At 38.0% G+C, this 24,334-nt stretch overlaps 1 protein-coding gene across 5 annotated transcripts in view; it reads right to left on the reverse strand.

Moving 5' to 3' along the window:
• Nucleotides 1-24,334, reverse strand: part of SLC7A2 (solute carrier family 7 member 2) — a 52,099-nt gene that overhangs the window by 15,627 nt on the left and 12,138 nt on the right. For 3 of the 5 annotated variants that reach the window (XM_027735396.2, XM_027735401.2, XM_027735400.2), the window contains exons 2-3: nt 1,590-1,978; nt 143-298 (exon numbers count right to left, since the gene is read on the reverse strand). In XM_027735396.2, coding sequence (XP_027591197.1) covers nt 143-298; nt 1,590-1,965 — 532 coding nt within the window. In that variant the 5' untranslated portion in view covers nt 1,966-1,978. Of the gene's footprint in view, nt 1-142; nt 299-1,589; nt 1,979-9,102; nt 9,191-9,212; nt 9,237-24,334 lie in introns of those variants that run through there. The other 2 variants (XM_027735397.2, XM_027735395.2) reach the window with 2 other exon arrangements.

Here is a 24,334-nt window from a genome sequence, read left to right on the forward strand (position 1 = left end):
GAGCCATTCTGCCAGTACAAAATGTGCATCTGAACTTCCTTAAACATTATTAAGGCATTTCTAGTAAAATACAAACTACAGTTTGGTATTTTTATCTGTAAAACATCACAACCATCATGAATGAAGTGATATATTGTCTTACCTGCTAAAAGTAATATAAGGAATACAGCAAAGAAGTCAGGATACTCTGCTAGCCCAGAGTAATTCATTTTGAAGTAGGTACCGAAGAAATGACCAATCCGTTTTCCAAGAAGTTCATCAAAGGTGCCACTCCAGGCTCTTGCTACACTTGATGTACCTTCATAAAACACATGAATGTTTAGGGTTTTGCATACATACAGCAGGATATAGCTATTTCTAGTGAAAAATAAATAAAACTAAGCCTGTTGCTATTTGCATTTTAAAAAGCAGAGCTTATGCTACAATTGAGTTTGTTTTGCTGAAGAACTTTAATAGAATTTTTGTATGTAGTTAAATGGTAACATATTATTCTACAACTAAAATATAAAAATTTGTGTGCCACTTATTCTCAAAATATTGCAGAAATTATTTCATTTTCATAATTTATATCTGATGTCATTCTGGAAGAAGCTTGTTTCTAAAGGTACAATATGACATATTTTAAACAATATAAAGTAATGTAAGAAAGCACTTTAACAAAGAACATGGAGGAAAGTTTGCCCACCTGGAAGTAAAGCAAAAAAAAAATCATTAGCAAGATATGTGTTGCTACAGTTAGTATTTAAAATTAATACTCTCCTGTGGTAAAAAGTGCACATGGCCATGGCCAAATGCAACCTTATTTTTACAACTCTCCTATCATGAAATACACTTCAGTACAATACTGGGGCATATAAATTTTTTAATGATTTGGGCAACCATCCTGTAGTTAGGTACAGGAGCTAGGCGTGTTCATACAAAACACAGTTTGTATGAGTGAGGCGTGCTAAAACAAAATATAATATAATGGAAGTTAGGAATGTGTTCCTTTGGAAGAAATAATGTTTGTATCAAAAAATGTTATCTCTGCTGTAGCACTGAGGTAGTTATTTGAATATCTGCCACATAAGCATTGGGTTTTTTTCAGATCTGGTCAACTTTGTATTTTATGGGATTACCTGATAGGACAGTGCTTACTTAGCATGATGCTATAGTAGCAAATTAGTACTTAAACACCATGACTTTCTTGAAGTGAGACTGGGTCCCTGTAAATGTCCTTGCTGAGTATATTCTGAAAAAAATGCTTCTTGATTTTATTGAAATTATTCTTGCTGACCAAAGACAGCAGTGAAATCCTGTTTATTCTTGTGCATCATCACTGAATTGTCTGACCCAATTTTCATACAACGTATGTGGTTCATACTTCTCAAAACACACTCTTACAAAAATATCTTGCAAAAAAACCTGTTTGCAATAGGGATGCACAGGAGGAAATAACCTAATCAAATTACTTTGGTTATTTCATCTCACCAGGACTAAAAAGCAATAGCAGCTAAGTACAGAGACAGAAAAGAAAGACAGACATAAATCTTTATCTTATATCTGCTGTCTCAGAAACCACCAAGACCCATGTTTGTTCTTAAGCTTACCTATAATATAGGACAAAATGAGATTCCAGCCAGTGATAAAAGCCCACAGTTCTCCAACAGTAACGTAAGTATACAAATATGCAGAACCAGTCTTGGGGACGCGAGCACCAAATTCAGCATAGCAGAGACCTGCCATCACAGAGGCAAGGGCAGCAATGAGGAAAGAAATAATGATGCTAGGTCCAGAATCAGATTTGGCTACTTCTCCAGCAAGGACATAAACACCAGCACCAAGGGTACTTCCTACTCCCAGGGCTATAAGGTCCACAGTCGATAAGCATCGGCACAACTTGGTGTCCTCAAGGCTTTCACCACTGACATTCTTCTTCCGCACCAGACACCTAATAAAGGACAAAGCTGGTCCACAGGGCAACATGGTGGATGTAGAGCTGTGAAATAAAAGAAATCATTGCAGAATGTAACAGATAGCACAGACACTGGTGAAAAACAATGAAAAAAGTATTTACATAAATAACTTTAATCACATCTACTAACTAATACATTTACACTCTTCTGTGATGTTAAATAAGCTAGCATTTGCTTTTTCCCCAGGAAAAAAAATTAAGGATATAATATTCCTAATTTAATATTTACCACTTATGTCCCCAGGGAAAAAGATCTTCTGTTATCTTTTGGTTTACTACACTGCTGTAAAAAAGGAAGAGATTTTATCTATTTATCTGCTAATGGCCACTTCTTAATCATTTCTAAAACAGAAACAGTATATTATCTCATATACCATAAGGACTTCTAAAATAAGGATCAACACCAACATAAATAAGGATTTTTGGCATCCATCAAGGCTATAAACAGCAAAAGCTTTAAAATACAGCATTCTGACAGAGTCAATTCAATCTCCTTTTGTCTTCAAACACATCGCTTTTGCCTTTACAATTTGCTCAGTGAGAACTGCTTGAAATCAGATTAAAAGTGTTTCTACTCTCTCCTGCACCAGTGAAGTTTCCCAGATCTAATTATCCTTCAAGAAATCTTGTACACCTCTCCCTGACAATTATCTAAAAAAACCTGATGGGCTAACTGCTCATCCCATGCCAGCTGCAGTTCTTCAATATTCTGAGTGTACATCACAGTGTGGGGTGCAATCAGCTCTTGCCCACAAGCCCAGATTCTGTGACCAGCCTGGTCCTGGAGGCCAGCACGTGAGTAGCACTTCTCTGGCCTGTGACATGGGGTACTGGGTCTTGCTGAGCTGGAGTTCATTTCCCCATAGTAGCCCTCACAGTGCTGTGCTTTGCATTGGTGGCTAGAAGAGTGCTGATAACACACCCATGTTTTGGCTTCTGCTGAGCACAGCACCAACACTGTGACATTCCTTCCTCAATCGAGGGCAAGATCCTGGGAGGGGACCCAAGTAGGCCAGCTGACCCGAACTAACCTAAGGGATATTCCATACCAAATGACATCAGCTCAGATATAAAAGCTGAGGCAAGGAGCAGGAAGGCAGGCATTCACTGTCTCCAGTGGCTGCCTGCTGAGGAGCCATTACGTGTGCTGAGGCCCTGCTTCTCAGAGGTGGTCAACCATCATTGCTCATGGGAAGTAGAGAATAAACTTTGTTATCTTTCACTTCGCTTTTGCGTACACAAGCTTTTGCTTTAATAAACTGCCTTTTCCCAACCCACGAGTTGTTTTCCATCTTATTCTCTCCCCTGTCTGGCTGGAGAGTGATAGAGCGGCTGGGTGGGCACCTGGTGTCCAGCCAAGGTCAATCCACCGTACATGGGTGCCTGTCATGAACAGCAATGATCCTGCTTCCCAACTCAAACAAATTATAGCTGAGGGTCCAAAGCATTTGCTTGGGAGGGAGGACACAGTCATCCCATAGAACATAATATCTCAAAGAGGCAGCATTAATGTACAAGTTCTGTCTTTATGGTTTTGTTTGAATTGTACTGTTGATGGCTAAGAGTTTGGTAAGAATCAAGCAATACGATCTGCCATCTCCCCAAACTGATGTTTGTCTTTCCAACTCATATCATAAATATCTATACTCTGCTCATGATTTGTTAAGTGGAACTCTCCTGGAAACTGAAAATCTATTTAATTTATCATAGAATTATAGAATGAACTGGGTTGGAAAAGACCTCCAAGATCATCAAGTCCAACCCTTGATCCAACACTGCCATGGTTACTAGACCATGGCACTAAGTGCCACATCCAGTCTCATCTTAAAAACTTCCAGGGACAGTGAATCCACCACCTCCCTGGGCAGCCCATTCCAATGTCTGATTACTCTCTCTGTAAACAATTTTTTCCTAATATTCAACCTAAACCTCCCCTGGCACAGCTTAAGACCATTCCCTCTTCTGCTGGTTGCCTGGGAGAAGAGACTGATGCCCACCTGGCTACAGCCTCCTGTCAGGGAGTTGTAGAGAGGGATGAGGTCTCCCCTGAGCCTCCTCTTCTCCAGGCTGAACAGCCCCAGCTCCCTCAGCCTCTCCTCATAGGACTTGTGCTTGAGTCCCTTCACCAGCCTTGTTACTCTTCTCTGGACCTGCTCCAGCATCTCAATATCCTTCCTGAACTGAGGGCCCCAGCACTGGACACAGTACTCCAGGTAGAGTAGATGATCATATTCTGCTGGTATGTACCTTCCTGGTCTGTATCAGTTTCCTAGACCAGTAAAGAACATTTCTACTCACAATAGTTCAATCCGCTAACAGAAATGACTTTGCATCAAGATGGATAGCTCAATTAACAGTGTTTGATCCTAGAACAGAGTCAGAGCAAGAGAACTGCCATCCTGATACAAGAGTGCTTGAAAAAAAAATCCCCTTGTGAGAGAGAAATCTATGCAGACACAGTTTCTCCCTGTTCCTGTCATAGCTCCCCAAGTACACTCAGACATGCCACTTCTGTCTTCAAGGAGCATCCTGAAGAAAAAAGTAAAGGGAATTTGATAAAGGATAGTGAATGGAATTGAATAGCTCTGGGCAGAGATGCTTAATGCTCAGAAAGGTGATACCTGGCCCAGGACAGTAGAAGGAGGCAGACAGGCAAGTTTCCAAAGCTTTTCTGCAATTAGGTAGGCCTTGCAGCCTGCCAGACTCCCAGAGATAAGTATCTGCCCATGGTATGTAGACTTCATCCACTTAGGAGTTTCAGAACTCAGATGATATTCATGTCAGCAGAGATCCACAAGATCTTCTGAGGGGAATCAGCATTGAAGTGTTCAGGCAAAATCCCCTGCTGTGTATCCTGAGCTCTTCAGAAAGAGCAGCCGCTTTTTGGGCATGAGGCTTAGGCACTCCACTCCCACAAAGTCAGGTTTATCTATCCTGGGCTGTACTTAGACAAGTATTCCTGACTCCACTATCATGTTTTTTCCTCATAATGACACTTCTGAAACTGTAGCAATCACTTAGGATGTTATATTAATATACTTATTAGTCTGTAGCCCATAGTGACAGGTAGCAATGCTCTTGTGACTCCATGCCATTCACTTTAGCAATTTCAATGTTGCAGAAACATAGCTTTTTTAAGTAATTATTTCCCTCTCCCCTCAAATGATATTTCATTTGGTATTTCATTAACACGAAAAAATACTCTGGCAGATGTTGTTCTCAGAGCACTAAACAATTTCCAAAACTCCTGTTATTCAAACGACATCTCAGATTGCTCTGCTTCTTTGACATTTGGGACAAGGAGGTTTTAGAGTCATCTTGCAGTGGCCAGGTGAGAGATATTATGGTTTTCTCTGCTGAGAAGAAATCACTGTGACAAAACAGAAGGAGTTTTTCTGCTTTCTCTGATTCTTGTGGAGAGGACAGGAGGCTGGTTCTTGGTGGCCACAAGCCAGTAAGAGGAAACACCTCTTCTGACTCAAATCCAGCCTTTCTTCTTTAGCCTTTACAAACTGCAGCACAACCAAAGACAAAGTTCAATATAAAAATCCTTTGTTTGTAGAGAAAAAAAACACCTCACATGCCTGGGAAACATATCTTTTTAAGTATATCCATCCTAACATGGACTTGATGAACAAATGTTCTTTTACAACAATCACTGCAATCCAGAATGTCTTGCACTACTTCCTATACTTACTATGCATATATGCATAGTGAGCAATGTCTGAACCCAGCTTCACAACTTCTGTTGCTGTGTACCAAGAGCAGTACTCTATGTCAGACATGGCTGAGACATTCCAAGACTTCCTACTTGATGGGATGGTGCAGCAGGAAGAACTGATGAGCTTACAGAGATATTTGGCCTTCACACAGGACCAAAAGACATAAGTAAGAGGTGACAAAGTGTCTTCAGAAATCACTGACAAGTGTAACCTTTTCCTGAGGAGTCACTTGTAAAGCAGATCCATTAATGCATTACCCAGTGCAAGAGAACAGCCTGGGCAATGACTCAGTGCTGACATGTACTGACTCACAAGCACAGTTTGTCAGAACACTGGGGCTAAGCACGTCTCACGCTCAAATACAAACCTACAGAAGCAGAAAACTTAGCAGCCGGGTATGCCTTTTGGTGGCAGTATTGTCCTAGATAAGCTTACACTGACTGCCACCACACGCTCTTAAAAATGGCCTTATTGCTTCAGGCTCACAGATCTTATTCCTTTGAGACAAATCTCATGGTTTTCTTTTCTGTCAATCTTTAGACATAGAGGAACGTGAAGTAGGATAAAGTGGACACATTAAAAAATTATCTGTCCTACTTTTTGACCAGCAGGATTCAGTATCTTCCTAACTGCTCCTTTTTACTTCTTCCTTTCCCTGCTGCAGCCTAAGCCTGCCTTGTCCTAGCGCACTGTAGCCTCTGCTTCATCTTGGCCTCTGCTGCCACGAGCTCTGCCAGCACTGGCCTGGGCACTTGTTGAATATCCTGCATAGTTCTTCTCTGAGCACTGGCTCTTCTCTGAGCCTTCCTGAGTGTGGGGAGGTACACTCGACAGCTTGGGAAAGGGGGTTTTTGTCAATATATTGGGTAATCAATCAAGAAGGAAGAGAGTGCTTTCAAGGCATCTTTGACACACCTGTCCTACAGTTCTTGGAGCGGACTTGGATATCTGCCTGCCTTTGAACAACGGCATGTAGCCTGCAAGTAGAATTAGTCAGGGTGGGCTGAATTGTTCATGCAGTTTAAACAGAGAAAAGACTGAATCCTGAGCTTATACAGAGTTTAAGCACAGGCAATTAGAGAAAAGAAACCAAAAATGGAAAATGCCCTTGCATTCACTAACAGTGTGCAGTTACTTCTAATTAAGGTGAGGAGCAGACCCAACCTGATGCTTCTCTCATGCATTCAAACCTGTCCTGGGCTCCACTTTGGGGAAGTCTGTGTTACAGAGACATTTGTCACAAGCAAACACCTGTGAAGTCCATTTGTCACCAACTGTGGCACGTCCCTTTTGCTGTGTACAACTGAGGTGGCACTTCTCTGGCTCTGCATGCGCTGGGCCACTGCACTTCTCAAATCTCTTTTGGACTAAGTTTTAATTTAGCTACAGATTACTCTGTAACACAGAATACGCCTCCAACAATCCTCTGTAAAAGGGAGGTCCCAGTTCAACTGCCTTAGTCTTGAGGACCAATGATCAGCCCATATTGAAACCTCCTCCTTCCTTGAACGCATTCCTAGAAAGAATGCCGTCCACAATGTTGTTTACAGTTTTACCCTTTCAACTGCATTCAACAAAGAGACAGGCAGGAGAGGAGGACTTAATTTAGACAGGAAAAGAATTTGACAGATATATCTAACATAGGCAGGAAAAAAAACAACAAAGCTTCCTCATGTCTGATGAACATTCATGGTATTTGTCAGAGTACCTGAATAAGCACAGGCATTTTGCCAATTACTTTTGTTCTTTATTGTCTTGGGATTTTTTTTTGTTTGTTTGGGGGTTTTTTATGGGTTTGGTTTGGTTTGGCTTTTTCCCTCTACAGTAGCTGCTAATAGAATCTTCCTAATTTCAGCCTTTCCTGGCCAGCTGTAAACCAGATCATTTACTGTTTGACCACTACACATCTGATTGCCAACCCAAGAAGAAGAGTTCGGCCTTATAATTCATACCAGCTCTTCATTCAGGTGAATGATCAGGAACATTTAATAGTCATCTACTGTTAACCCTCTTCTGGCACGAAAAGTTTGGTGTCAAAAGACTTGTAACTACAAACACAGTGCAAGGAACAAAGTCTCCATCTGCAAGGACTGTATTCATATTTAAAACTGCTTTGACTGCTTCACAGTCCTGTAAAATCTACCATTTCTGCAAAGTATTTTCCATGTAAAAATAACCTAACCTAGACTCCTATCCCAAACAGGAGTCAATAAAATGCAAAAAAAAAAAAAAAAAAAAAAAAAAAAAAAAAAAAAAAAAAAAAAAAAGTGGATATGGGAGCAAAAAAAGTAACTTGCATCATGCATCACCAATTTTATTTCTATTAAAATCACATTTTAATTTAATTATGTCTCATAAGCAATTTAAGTTAGTACACATTAAACCCAAGCTACATGTGAGAAAATACAAAGTTTTCCTGTAGTTACCATTCAGCTTTTCCTACAAAATTTTCAGTTAAGAGCTCTAATAAAAAAAGATAAAAATCTCATATGGAAGGCAACTGTTATAAAGCAATATAAAACATCTGAAAGTTTTAATACTGTTATTGAGAAGTATGTTTAATGATTCCTGAAGCCAAAGTAATGTAAAGATATTTTACTTAAAAACTATTCTGTTGAGCTAATATTATATAATATACTATAAATTTTAGGTACAATAATTTAACATGTTAAACAGCATACCAATTCAGGAGACAACACTCCAATAAGTTTTTAACATACTGAAAATGGGAAAATATAAATATATACCGGTTAATACAGGTTAATTTAGCCTCTTCCTTTCGCCTCATTTTCCTGAAAAATCTGTAAAAGTTTATATATTTTCCATTTATAGAATTGATTAAATTTTTTTTTGTTTGCCCTTAAGTACATTTAGCCTTATCCAAAATTGCAGTATTGCACTGATTAGATCTTGTGCACTAATATATAAAAGTAAAAGAATTCAGAGATGAAGCAAAACTAGGTATAGTCTATGATTTCCGTATGTATGTGTGTACACACATGCACAGCCAACACATGATTTTACTGCAAGTGTCCTAAAAGTTCATATTGTTCCAAAGACTTTCACAAAACTCCTGATGCCTTGGAATATTTAAAGTAATGTATTTCAATAATACTAAAGTGCTAAAACTGGAAAGCAGCACTCTGTAACAGAAGTCTACGATGCGTAAAACAGTAAAGGAAAGCTTTATTATCCAAAAGCAGAAACACTTTCCAGTCAGACAGGGAAGGAAAACATAATCTGCATCTTCTAAATATTAGCACTGTACTTTGCACTTTGCCAAAGACAGAATAATGCTGTATCGTAAACAAACTGTATACCACAGCTCTTGCTACTCAAAAAGCACGTATGTTAAAGGCAAAGTTTCCTATGATAAGCTATGTTGCTTGCAGGTTACTTCTTTCAGCAGTAAACATCATTACAAACCTGATTCAGAGCAACTTCTGCTGGGCAAACTTCTGCTTTTCTTACCCAGTCCCGAACTCCTGCCGTTATAAATGGAAGAGTAATGACTGAAAGTCATTTTATTAACATACTTGCTTTAAAAGCCAGCTGCAGGTAGCGTGGAAGCCATTGGTGACAAGGGGTGGAGGCTTGGCAGCCCAAGCGATTGGAGGGCTGAGAGCTTGTCAGCTATTCGCCCGGCCAAGGCAGGCAGGCAGAGAGGGAGAGAGAGAAAGTCTTGCAGGTGTTCTGATAAATCACATGACTTTCTTGAAGACACAAAAATCCAACTGGATTGCCATTCTCTACGTTAAACACACCTATGTGTGTGCATACAAAATGCACGCTGTATACTCCCTCATGCAGTGAGAGAGTAGCGTAATTTCCCCTACAGGGAAACCTTTCACACATCCTGGAGGAAATGTAGATGTCAAACTTGGTATCCCACTGGGATACCAAGGCAAAATCTTTCCACAGCCCTTGTGAAAAATAAACTGGCTTTCAAGCATGTTGAAGGATACTTTGCAGTAGACCTAAATGCAATAGCACAGCATGAAAACTGGTTTTGTTGAGTAAATTTTAGAAGAATATAAAAAACTTTAAAAGTATTGCTGTGGTAGAAACAACACAGGAGACAGTATATTTACAGAGCCTGGTTAGAGCCCATTCTGTTGAACTGGGTAGATGTACCATAGATCTTGTACTCCTTTATATGGCTTGAAATGCAAAAATGCTGAACAGTGGAATTAGAACAAACCAAATATTCCTGTGACACAACCAATAAATAAACCTCAGTTTCTTAAAAATTAGCTTCCAGCATAAACCAACCCCCAGTGTACAGTTTGCAGCTGTATTTTTATTAAAACCCCACTCCAAACATGTAGTAGTATTTCCAGTCAATATTATTCATGGCATATTGTTTCCTTTTAAACGCTCGTGTTTAAATCACTTTATTTTTGTTCAGCTAAAACTCAAAAGATAAACCTTGCAGATAAAAGCCCTTTGCTTCTCATCATTGAAAAGTTTTCCCTATGAATATATGCAGAGAAACACGTTATTTGACAGCCTCTGTAACTTTCTCTCAGCTTTTAGTTTTCTGTGAGTGTAAACTCTGCCAGTGCTCCAGAAGCAGAGAAGGCTCCTCTTCCTTCCCTCAAGAAAAGTCCTGGTTCCTGCAGCCACATGCAAGGAAAGAATACAACCTTTCATCAGCTCTCCCACATCCAAGGAGAAATGCCTCCAAGAAGAGTGTGCTCCACAGGGGTGGGCCATGTTTCAAGACCAGGAGTCCAGCTTACATTATCCAAGGGAATTCTTAAAGTGCAAAAAGGTGTTAAGAGAAAGTTCTTGTTTGTTGAAGCTTTAATGATGACAATACTAATTCTTTCCCTTGTGTTGACCTCATCTTTATTAATATGAACTTTATCTCTTTCACAATTAATACCCAGTCAGAAGTTGTGCTACAGGGTAGGCTTCTTGTGCAGAAATACATGAAAACTACTTTTAAGGAGCATCACTCTGACCTGTGACAATATCTAGGCATTTTTTTACCAAACTAGCACTCCCTAACATAGCCATGAATAACTTGAGAATTACTCAGATGGTTCTTGAATATCTCCAGTGGGGGAGACTCCACAACCTCTCTGGGCAATCTTGTTCCAGGGTGCAGTCACCTGCACATTAAGGAAGTTCTTCCTCATATTTAGGTAGAACTTCCTGTGTATCAGTTTCCGCCCATTGCCTCTTGTCATATTGCTTATCTCCTGGCTGTGATAACAATTCATCCCAGGTAACACCAGTAAATTTATGGATCATTACAAAGACAGAGGAGCTGGGCTGCTGTGGTTCATCTGACTTTCTAAAACTTAATCCTGGGAACAGGAGCACACAGGAGCTACACTGCTAAAGGCATTAAAACCTAGAACTGTCCTGGCTGCCGGTCAAGAGGCAGGGAGAGTGCCCTGGCTAGTGAAATAAAATACCTTCCATCTGTCACGCCTTGATCTAGTGCACTGTGGGGTGGATTAGTGTGTCCCCCTTACGTAGTGTTTGGATCAAAGGTCCTATGGACAGACACTCATAGTTTTTGTGTGTGTTTTCAGTAACGCATGCTCGAAACAAGAAGACCATGTTACCACCCAGCAGAGCGTTGTTTTTGTGGATTCAACTGCAAAGTGTATTTGTGCACCTCAGGGTGTGTGAGAAAGCAGTATCAGAGAGATGTTCATGAAGGAATGGAGTCTAATGGGGTATCAGTGAAGGATGCCAGACCTGGTGCTCTTTGGACAAGACTGAGCATACAGAGTGCTGTCTGGTGGCAGTTACCTGCAATAGCATATCCAGCTTCTCTCTCAGAGGAAATTTTTGTTTCTCTCCAGGAGAGAGCTGTGGTACATCCACTTTGTGGCTCCCAGTTTATTTCCAGTTACAAATCCAACTGTGTTTTGATCAAAAACATTACTTTATAGCTTAAGTTCTGATTTTAGAGACTTAGCAACTATATCATACTTGGATTAATATAAAATGCTTCATCCAACAGTTCTCTAACTTGCATACCCCAAGGGCTTTCATAGCACATTCTTTCCATAAAGAAGTTGATCAGTTATTCTCTTCTTGCCAGGAAACAGTTGACCACATTAGAGAGAATGAACTGAAAGAGAAAATTATTTTATTTATTTTATTTTCCTATGGAAGGCTTCTTTTAAGACTTTCCCGTAGAGTGGTAAAAAGGAACATATTTTTATAGAGTTATGCAGACATTCATGTTCAGGGAATTTTAAATGTAAGAAAAAAACCCCCAAACCATTAATTTGTGCAACTCTTGCACAGACTGAACAAAGTACTGCAGGTACCAAAGTGATAAACTCATTAAAAGCTGCTCTGCTGTTGACTCTGAATTGTCTCACAGGTGCAGTCTCACAGCTACAGGCCAAAAATATGTAGAGTTTTACATAACTAGAGGTGCTAACTTTGCACATGAAGATCCATGTGTTTGCCCCCTATAACTACACATACTTCATCAGTTAAACATGAACAAAAGTGCTAGCAGGACTGGGCCTTAGTGAACCATGGCAACCCCTTGACTTTGCAACCAACTGTAACAAACACAACTTTTGACATGCACAGTGAAAAAGAAACACATGTTTTGTACAGTTTGTGCAGCTCTGATGGGTTATGAGAAGATGTACTAGTATTCATAAGGGGATTCATGAGATGCCAGCAAGAATCTTTTCTAGATAATTACATTTTAGTGGTTCTGACATGCTTCTGAGAATAAAAATCCAGTGCAATCTATGTGTAACTGTGCTTAAAATGATCACAAACATTCAAGAGAGAAAAAGAATCTTTATATAGCTCAACAGTAACGTAGGCTATCTCTATAATGTTACGACAGCATAAGTTCTGAGGAGAATAAATTATAATTCAACACTTTTTAAAGGGCTTCCTATCTATTAAAATATATTTATTTTATATTTTTGTGGTTTAAGCAGATTACTGAAACTAGTTCCTACAGAATGCTGTACAGATTAAAATAAAATTATCACTTATCAATTCTCTCACCTTTTCTTTAATAATTCTTTTTGAGTTTGTACTTGGAAAAATACCTCAAATCTTGACTTCTGTAAAAGAAATATAATACATCCTATAAATATAATCATATACTATTAGACTAATACAAGCAGGAAGAATAAATCTGCAATCCTGCATCATTTCATATGTGAAAAGAAGAAGGGCTACATTGGCACAAATTCCTATTATTTATTCTAATCCAAGAATTAGTCATGTAACCTAATATTAAGCATATCCCAAGAAGCTACTAGCTATCATTTGTTGAATTCAAAATATTCTCAGGGGTCTAAAGAAAATGTTTGTAGTGCTGACTCACAGTGCTGTCCCTAAGTCTAAAATCAGAGTTTTGGAGAAGCTTTGGAGAAGGAAAGTAACTATTTAAAGCCATACTATCTGTAAAAAAAAATATCCACACATACTTTTTTGGCCCAAATCCACACCTTGAATACAGGATAAATATAGACAGGAAATTCAGATAGAAAAGTCTGTAATACAAACTTTGTAAATACAAAGAAGAACTAGGAAAATCCAAGTTAAAACTAACAAACGCTTGATCTGTAATTGATCAAGTAACTGAAAATAAACTGCAATGCTATGTCTTGCCAAGACTGGGAATGAAGCTGTTTCGCATCTCCCTGGACAGCTGGGAAAGGAGCATCAGATGCAGCTCCACACTGCAGCTTGGGAAGGAGCATGAGGAAGGCACCACCACCATTTGAAGCATGAGTACGCTTCTCCATTAGAGCCATGAAGTTACAAACCTTCAATAAGAGCAAGCAGAAAGACCAGAAAACAAATTAATGCACTGTGCATTTTTGAGATGTAAGCTATTGGATAACATTCTGCTTTTCCACAAGGCTGATGGAACTCATAGTGAACTGAAGCCAACTTAAAAAAAAAGGTATTCAGTTTCTGACAATTAGTCCATGTTTGATCCAAATACTAATGACCATGTATATTTTCTTCTAATGGCAACTTAGGTAGGAAATTAGGCACATTTCATAGAAATTATCCCAGCCTATGCAAATGCAACTGGCATGGAAAAGTAGTACTTAAATCTCAAAACTTAAAAAAACAAAAAACACCAAGCCTTTTACCCAAATAATGAGGATCTGAGTTATTATTAGAAGTTATATAAATATGTACAGATATAATAGTTTTTAATTGTTTTGAATGGGCTTCCTTTATAGTTTTTTAAGGTCACCCGGTTTTAGTTATCACTTTCTTCATTACCTGAATTAACCAACTGAAAATTTATTTTCCAGTCCTACATATAGGACTATCATCCTTCAACTTACTCTTTTTCACCTCAGCCAATCTCTTTTTTTCAGTTTACTTGGATTTTTTGTGTTGTTGTTGGAATATTTGTGAGGAGGTTTTGATGGGTTTTCTTTAAAAAATTTAAGGAAATCAGTTTTTCTTTAAAAAATTTTTAATTGGAAAGGCTAATAGTGATCTTTTCTCCTGTATCAAAAAAGGGAAATCTTTCCAGTTGCTGTGAACATTGTTTTCCTATAAAAACTTCTAGAAAATTTCTACTAATTCCATTTCTACTTAACAATCATTTTCCATGCTGGAAAATGCCTGCAAAATGATAGGAAGGTTGCTGTTTTACTCTTTTTAATCAGTAACAGGGCTTTACCTTTCACCCTCCGTTACTAAGTTTCCATTACAGTCTCTTGTGTAAGACACAAGCAAAAGCCTCTTAGAAGCTAACATCAGATCACTTCCAGGTATTCTGTTCTCTTTAAACCAGACAAAATCAAAACATAAAATTCTGAAAAACTAATAGAGATATATTTACAAATACAACCTTTTTCACTGATAATAGGAAAATATAAGCAGTGATTGCAGGATCAAAATTAAATCCCAACCCTTTCCCTGCTGAAAATTTTTTTGATTTGCACAAAAGTTGGTGATTCTTTAAAAGGACTTAGCCACTGATTTTAAAGTAGGAGTAACGAGAGCCCTTTCACATGCCTAAACTCCTGAGGTGGTTTTTAGAATGTCTATAAAATCTGTATTTTTTAATGGCTTTGTCTTTGTGCTCCTGTGCACTTCCACAGGGGAGTCGAATAGTCCAAAATAGTCCTAATTTTCATGGTGCAAGAATGAAAATTAAGCAAAGAACTAATGATTCACCTAATTTCCCTCCTCCCTTCCCAACCTCAGTTGGCTGGTTTGATAGCACAAGTAGTATCAGATTCAGGGGTGCCTACTCCAGTGAGGTTGTCCAGTCTCATCCCTGGGCACCTCTCAGCCCATTTGACCAGTGCACCACACACTAATGGGCTCCAGGACGTCTTTTTCTTTTAAAAAAACAGTGCAACTAATTTTCTGTGTTGAGTTACTGGAAACTGTTTAAGGTAACTCAAATTTATAAATATAAAAAAGTGGACTTTCCCCCTTTTTTATATGGGGGCCAAGAAAGAAAGGAGAGTGGAGAAGAGAGAAAGGATGAATATATCTAATTTAAAAGAAATCACGGACAATACTGGAAATAGCCTTACAAAAATATCATGGAGCAAGGGCAGGAAAAGAATACCTATTACACACCTTACTTGTTTCTATATGACTTTTTGTGGAAAAGATGGACATGGAAAAGATGCCATCTTAAAGGGATTACAAAAAAACCAAACCAAACCAACAACAACAAAAAAACCCCTAGGTCACCCAATCAAGATGTCACAACTTGCTCATAATGAAACATATAAAATGTAGCATGTATTAATTATCTGCCAATTTTAAGAATTTTCAGAAGTTAAGTTTGTTTTCTTTTGCTTACAGAAATCCAACAATTAGATGCATATGTTGTTTATATTCCATACTTCTTTTATCTTAAGTCAAAGGCAATAAGAATTAATTTAAGAGATTCTTGCTCAAAAGTTTTGAGAAGTCTCCTTTGTAACCAAATATTGCTTTAAAATAATGGCAAAGTATTTAAAGTAGGATCCATCACTTGATCTGTTCTGGACTTTAAATATTAAATCAGAGAAGTATTTTGCTTCCATTCTGTGCAAAAACAGAACTGTGACAGCCCAGCGCCACTGGCAGACATCACAAACACCAGACAAAACCCATGTGCTCAGGGCACAGCTGTGATTTATTTTAGGTTTATATATCAGAACAATACAAAACAACATAAATGGGAATAGTTAATTCACATGATACAAATAAGCTCCATCTGCACTGCTTAGTCCCAGAAGCATTAACCAGTGTTCTGTGGTCTGAAGGTACTGCTGTTAAGAGCACCCCACATTCTTTGCAGGTACTTTCTGCACCCTGCAAAATCAAAACCACTTCTTTCAAAGATGAAATCCCCAAAATAATAAGTCACTGCAAAGTCACTATAGCAACCCTTTGACATTAAATGTGGACAATCCAGCCAGAAGTGGTGTCAGACGCTCCACTCTGAATATTTACTGTCCATATCAAGATAACACAAATCCTAACATCTAACATGATGAATGTTGCGTTCTTGTGTGTTGTGGGAGGCAATTGAGTTGTGGACAGCTTGGGCCCTGAATTTGAGTGGTTGCAGCTGTGAAGTTGTGAAGGAATGTAAACAATGAAGATGAGAAGGTGGACAGGGAGGATGGAGCTGTGGGGTAGTTGTGATAGCCAGAGAGCCTGGACTGTTTGCTGAGTGACCCTGAGTTGCAGAAGCTATAGAGCAGCCAACCTTAAGATGTGTATGTAGTAAGGGCACCAATGGTGGTGAAACACGCCGGCTAGGAGAGACTATAAATTGGCCATGTTTGTATGAAATAAAGGCTTTTCTGCGTGAAATCCCAGTGTGGTGTCCATCCCGACAACGACAGTGTGTGTGATTGACTGCAAACTACACTATTTTTTTGATTGCTTCTCAGTCCCTACTATGTAGGAAGGTACTGTTATTATGGCTGGATCACAATTTTAGAAGAAAACTATCCTCCTTCCTCACTTTCTTCTCATGAGCTCTGGTGGCAATGACAGCAAATTGAGTTCCTGCTGCCTGTGTGTGCAGAGGCAGGATCTGGCCACAAACCATCCCTTACTTGCCCCAGGAGAAAAAGGTGGCCAGGACAGATTCAGTCTCTCAAGGGCCAAACCCAGAAAACAGGTTGCCAGTTGAAATGCAATGATCTAGGAAATTACCAGCAGGAAAGACATCTCATTTTACGAACTGTTTGAAAAAAACTTCTGAAATCGAATATTTCCTTAATTTAATTCTTTACTTTAACAGGGTAACTAGAATACACATAACCTCATTTGGGTAAAATACTGAGTTGCAAAATGACATAGAAATTACTTCTAATTTTGAAATGCCACCAGTTCCCTTACTAGAACTAAATGGAATATTTCACCAACTTACTGATTTTTATTGAACCTGATCATTGGTTAGTACCACTTGTAAATGATACACCTTTTCATAATGCAAAAAGATTTTGGCACAAAGAGTACGTATATATTCCTCATGGAAACACTATTAAAACATGAAATAGTTCTACAGCAGCAACAGATACTCATATAATGAATTTTGTTACATAAAATTAAGATAATCAGTGTAAAATCCTGCATGGCTAATCTAAAAAAAAATCTTAGCTAGTTTAAATGATAATCAACATATCAGCAAGTATACTTTGGCTAAGATCCTTTTTCACCTATGCGTTGCTTTACTGGCCTCCAGAAAATGCCACTTTGGCATACAATTGTCAAACTATTGCTTTTTATTTCCTTAGACACTTAGCCAGCAATGCATCTGCATTTCTCACGCAGAACTTGAGTTTCCAGCAGCTGAAGAGGCTAAAGCAAAACCAAACACTCCCTGTGATCAAACTCCCATAATTTCCAGTTAATTTGTTTTATTTCCCTTTAATTTTGACCTTTTTTACATTTTCCATAAATGCTAGCCTCAAATTTTCATTATTTTCTGCCTTTTAAAATTATTATATGCAAAGAACAGAGTCTCATCTTCAAATTTTTTATGGACCCACTAGAGTGGCCTGGATATCTTTTATCCAAATAACCTTCCCTTTAACTTTAGCCCCTCATGAAAATATAGCTCTTCCATCACTGAAATACTTGCGTATTCATCTAAATATTAAGCTTGTTTTCCAGTAGAAGTGTGCAAAGAGTATCACACGCCAGTAGGAACTTTCAGGCACATTATCCATTAGCGCCAGAGTCCATCTTGTAGCATGAAAAATGAACTGGATAAAATGTCAGTAATATGAGACTCAAACAAAATGTCTCTGTAATTTTGCAACAATTGATTTTTGACAGGTATTGAGATGCATCATTATTGACCATCCTGTTTAACTGCAGTTGCACTCATTTTGTGAAAAATCTGGAAAAGAAAGACAATCTCTGTGATAAGTGTTCTTCAAACATTAGTAGAGAGTTCCATCTGTTTCAGTAGAGGCTAAAACAATTCCATAAACATCTTAATAAATTTTAAAATGTGCTTGGCTAAAGCAATTCTAAAATGTTAATAATTTACTCAGTAGACTGAGTATCAAAAGCCAACACAATATATATAAATAATCAATTGCAAGTATTCATTTCAAAAATAAAACTCACCTCAGAAGAAATTTTAAAGAGGGAGTTTTGGGAGGGTTTTTGTTTGGTTGGGTTTTTTAACCTAGAGCATTATATTAGATGAATGCAAGAAGACTGATTCATTAGACAGGAAACTAATGAGATACAATAATTGCTCCACTCTGAAAATAATCTTTAAAATATTTTATATTACTTCTGGTTTTATAATAAGAATCCTTTGTCTTGACTCAAAAAAAAATCCACAATAATTCTAATTATCACAAGAAAAATAATTTAGAAATACTTTAAAGATAGTAGAAGGATAATCACTGCTGTTCTTCAGCATTTCTCCACTGAAATCTAGAAATGATTGGTCAGAGGACCTGCAGTTTCACAAACTTCATGTATCCTTCTCAAACAAAGCATCCAGAGTTCAGTGTCTTCTCAAATGCTATCAAGCTGGTATACTTAAAATACAAATAACAAGCTCTAATTAAAGTCCCAAAAAGCACAGAAGTTTGGAAATCCAAGGCAAGAAGTCTGTGTCTCAATAAAAGGATATGAAGGACAAAAAGTTCCTTATGATTTTCTGGATTAAGGACAGTGACAGACTACAGTCTCTTGCTGACATAATGTTGAGAGAAATCTTTGAAAACTCTGAGAGTAAAAGTCTGAAAAAGTGGTGTTCTTCTAGCCATGCATCATAAATAGGTATTTCTTCTGAAATTTCCAAGACAACTTATTTTACACGTCAAATAGAGCTGGGTAACATCCTAAGCAGGATGGCTAGGACTTCACAAGGATACAGTTGAACATATTTCACTTACTCTGAAATTCCCAGCAATTGTGAAGAGAAATGAAAAAAAAAATCTCCAAAGCATTAGAACTGATTCATTATCTTCAAAGCTGGCCTTAAAAAGAGATTTTTTCTGATGGGAATTACAAAACCCAATACAAACTGCAGACAACTGTGCAATGGCCAGGAATACTTCTAAAAGGGTGTTTAGGGCAGGCAACAGCAAATGGATGAATTGTCCAGAGCAGAAAAAATTGATTTACTCTTGAAGGACATTGGTGGGCTCAGCACTGGACTGCAATGATTCATATGAAACTGGTGACAGCTATAAAGCCAAAACATGAGAAAAGGAGGAAAATCCAGTAGAGCTACTAAGCCAAGAGATCAAACAGATCAAAGACAGCTACTCCTTCAGAATAAAGACTCTATTATTTTTTTAAGTATAATTTTGCTCTCTGCTGTGATAGCTGTATGAGTGTGTCACATTAGAAATTTTGTCATGACCTAGTCATAAATCATCCAAAAGGGCAGAAAATTCATCTGAGAAAGCAGAGACAATTGCTCTACCATTTCATGCCCATCAAAATATACACCGCTATCAATGATGTGATGACGATGCCATGACTTCTTCAAGAGTTAATATCAGTGTTTCATTCTACCTGTTCCTAAAACTCTATAACGCAAACTCTGAAAAAACCAAACCTCTCAAAAAGATATTTCATGTGATTAAAGTTATGTTCTGCTAACAGGTTCTCTTCAAAGACACAAAAACAGAGCATGAAACTGGGGAAACTATGTTAAAACTATGAGTCTGGCTCTTCCTAAACTTAGCTTAACTCAATTTATCCATACTACTTCTTTTCTTCTCCCCTTTCTCCCACAAGGGACAAATGACCAAACAAAATAATTTTCACAGTCTTAAATACCTGGAAGTACAAAAAAGCACAGTCGTTAAAGCTTGTGTAAAAGACGGGAGATGGACTCTACGTGAACATGAGCAGCGTTCAGTGGATTTCTTTGTTCAAAGTTTATCAAACTGAGTATAAAGGCACACAAAGAAAGCACAAATAACAAGCACATGCTGGATCAAAGGCTATTTGGAAAGTGCAATCAAAACCAGATGAGAAGTCATGGATATGGAGGAGTTAATTTTTTGCGTTGGTATGAATTTTGGATCAGTATAAAAGATCAAAGAGAAGCTACTGACTATTAAGAGCATGACAGCTCCATCTCCCCAAAATGAACTGGACATCTCCCTGAGAATATAACTGGGCTCTACTCTTAGGCTTGGCATTAGAAGTTAGCAGAAATTATTTCTCATGACTTCTATGCTTAATACAACTTAGCAATTCCCAGAGATAGACAAAATTATTATGCAACAGAACGCCCACTTTGATGGGAAATATTTTTAACACTTAGAGAAACTGAAAATCTTCCTGTTAAAAAAAAAAAAGAAAGAAAAAGAAAAAAAAAAGAAGAAAGAAGAAAAAAGGAAAAAAGAAAAAATGAAAAAAAGAAAAAAAAAGAAGAAAGTTGGGCTGTAGCTGATAAGTAATTTTCTTTTCTGTCAGCTTTACAGATTATGAGCAGTGTTTTGTATTATAGCTAAGAGTACAATGACTTGGTGACCCCATTTATTTGGATAATTCTTGAGGTTGATGTGACTCAAATTCATGGAACTAATTTGTCTGGATAACAGCTTTACAAAGGTTCTGAAGAGTCTAGACATTTTCACTGTGGGAAAAAAAAGATGCACAATCCATTTTATACAACCTTTAAAAATAATGTCCTACAGTCACCCTGTCATATTGCAAATTGTACTTCTAAAGCCAACAGCAGATAAACTAAAGCAGTTGAAAGTAGCTGTGTTTGTACAACACCGGAAGGTATCAAGGGAAATGGAAACAGCCTTTGATTCAACTATTTTGCAAGAAATGACATAGCAAAGAAAAAGATCATTTATCTGCAGTGCTATAGGCTCCACAGAACTTAATTTTTAAGATATGTGAAATTTTACCTAATGATGATATGATTAAAAAGTAAGCTACTTCTCAAAGAACTACATAACTATGTAATTTCCTGTTCACACTGATTGAGGCCCAGGCAGAAGAAATGTAGGATTTATGAGAAGTTTGAGCACTGTTTCTAGCGGCCTAGCACAGCTTGACTAACTGGAGAAAATAAAAAGAAGGCAAAGGAAGAGACAAACATTTGAGCTTTACATCATTGTCTCTCACTATAGCTATAATTTTAGCTTAGAATTAGGTTTTAAAACTGTAACATACTTTGGCCTTATTCCATTGTGGTCTGCCAAACCGTTTTCCAAAACTGGTTTAACTGTAACTGTGTTCAAACACTGCTGCCAAGTTGTTTTAGCTCCAGAACAGGAGAGAAAGGAAGAGTCAGCATTTATTTCTTTAAAAAAAGAAAAAGAAAATACTTAGTTCTTTATCCTTGATCCAGAAATTCAAATTTATGCTTAACCAAAAAGACTGAAATCCCTTCAAAATTAAGAGCTTCATTATAAAAGCTCTTGAATTTATGACAGATTGTAGCCACATGGCACAATTCTGTCTATAAATACACTTTGAGCCCCAGTTAGTGAAACAAAAAACTTTTCAACTGTGCTAAGATAAAAAATATCTCTGCAATTATTCATACTGTGGTAACACCCAGCTCAGAGTCAAGGCCTTAGAACTTAATCTAAGAAAAATCAATAGTATGAGAACAGCAGAGGTAAACAACAAAATGTGTGTGGGTTGGTGTGTTCATCTGTCTTCCTACTGGTGCACAATGAATATGCTTGACTATCAAAATACCAAGAAGCTGCAGTGTAGCTATTGCTGCTAACACCTTTAAACAAGAATGGAAACAGTTGGTAAAGTCCACCTTTCAAACATACATCCAGGTTTCTTTCACCGGTGTTTCTTAGATTATTCAGATCCAATATTTTCCATTACACTGCAAATGCAACACTTTCAAGCACTATCTTTACGCTTCTCTCTTTTGGCAAAGCTCCTTGAAGATGGATACTCCCTTTTTATGTGGAGTCACATGGAAAAGACAAGGGGCAAGGGGTACAAGTTATTCCTGGGGAGATTCCTATTAGACACAAGAGGAAAATTTTTCACAATAAGAACATTCAGCCATTGGAATAATTTCCCCAGATGGATTCCCCAGCATTGGACACTGTTAAGATTCAGCTGGACAGGGTGATGGGCCACTTGTTTAGACTTTTGCCAATAAAGGTTGGACCAGATGATCGTTGAGGTCCCTTCCAAACTGGTATTCTATGATTCTATGTTTTCATCCACTGAATCACAGTCAGTTTGGAATAAGAAATTCCCTTCTTTGGGTACTAAATTTCATGAGACCATACATGCACATCAAGAATACTCCAGCAAAAAAGTTTTTATTTGACTTAGACTTCATGTTGTCATACTTAGCTCAATTTTCATGGAATACTGCCACAGTAGATAGAGATAAGGGATAAAATTGTGCTAGAAAATATCTCTTTCGGACCATTACCACGAACATAGAGTGAATGAATGCATCAGTTTCAGAGCTTGGAGAGTAACAGTGGGATTAGCTGCTGAACTGTCACAAAAACAAGTTTTGAAATGGAATCAGAAAGAATGATAGAGTCATATACAATAAGTGAAATCCAACTGATACCACAGTGCAACAGTCTGACAGCAGCATCTATAGGCAGAGCACTGGCATTTTTGTTCAGATCTGATGCATAGTTTCAAAGACTTTCCCAGTCATCCTGACCATTCACTGTGAACAATCCTGAGATATCCTTTCATATGAAAGGAAATTCAGATATGTACTCCAGAACAGCACCTACTACACTCCAACTGGTAATGGAAATTCAGTCTGTGAGACCAGACAAAAACTAAACTGAATTCCTCCCAATTCCCCCACACATACCAAAACCTAAGTGGTATGGTCAGTGAATCCACAGCATTAGAAATTTTCCTCTACAGCTTCATTACTGCAGAGCTGCACTACTGCTGAAGTAGACACTGCCACTGCACACACATAACAGTGAATCCTCAGCTGCAAAGGCTGCAGGCTGTACTGCAACCCACCTGAATTCAAAGATGTTTGCCAGACAGAGAAGCTCTGTGCTGCCATTGCTTTATCAGCAGTCGTAGCATAACAACTAACACCTCAAACTGGTATTTCCACCACAATAAATGCTGTACTCTAACTGGATGCTCCTTCCTGCTTTCTTCCCTTGGGGCAAGAGAAACATTTCTGTGGCAGTAAAGTGAATTAAACTGGGGAATGAAGCTACAGTAACACTGAGTAGGTACGGAGTCAATTTTGACTCAGATTAGTTTCCTGATACAATTCACTACAGAACTGCACAAGTTCTTGTACCAGCATTACTGCAAGGTACATATGGAGAAGGATTAACTGCTGTAGGCAAGACTTAAAATATAACTCTTTTTGGTGCAACCGTAACTCTGAGTATGGACAAGCTTATTCTCAGGCAGAGCTGTCAGGCAAGGTAAGAACCTATAAAGGCCACAACAGTCTGAATGGCAAGATTAAAGTCTAGAATGTAACACTGCAGCAGTGTTGATGGTGAATGACTCATAACAATGCGTCAAATCTGATCCTGTCACTGGCAGAAACACCTACAAAAGACAAATTGATTTTAAGCAAACTTGGACAGTTCAGTTGTTCAGCATGCAGCATTACTGGTACATCTTAGGGAAATAGGGATATTTAGAGAATAATGGCTATAAAAGTTACTTTAAGTCTTATTCCATTCCAAGTTTTGTGTAATGAATTGAATACTGACACCACACCCTGCACCCTGATGTGGCATTCACTGATGGGAATGCCAAATGAAACTCTGACCCCAAGTTACTTGATCTGAAATTCAAAAAGCATAATAAGGATACTACAAAAACAATACAGACACGATCAGTTCTGCTTTACGTATAAGAAAATACAGCCCAACTTCTATTTCAGTATGCCTTTATTTCAGTATGCATACTCTTATTTCAGTGTGAACCATACGAAAAAGCAGCTGAGAAAGACAAGGACAGAAACCTACAGAGGTTGCATTTGTATAGGAGAGGTTTATTTACTTCTTTATTTCAGTCTTTGGTTTCCACAGTTTTTGGAGAAGACCATTATGAAAGCTCATCCTCACCACATGCTGAGATGCTCTTAGTACATTAACCTGGAATTCAGGTAGGAGGTACTGCTGAATTCTAGGGGTCATTTATCTAAATCCATAAAAAGCAGACTTCTCCCCCTTCCCTTCAGTTATAACTTTCATACTCATGACTGTCCACCTGATTCACG

This window comes from Pipra filicauda, unplaced genomic scaffold, assembly GCF_003945595.2.
Source record: "Pipra filicauda isolate LSUMZ 115617 unplaced genomic scaffold, ASM394559v2 scaffold57_size4234018_pilon, whole genome shotgun sequence".
Classification (NCBI taxonomy): Eukaryota; Metazoa; Chordata; class Aves; order Passeriformes; family Pipridae; genus Pipra; species Pipra filicauda.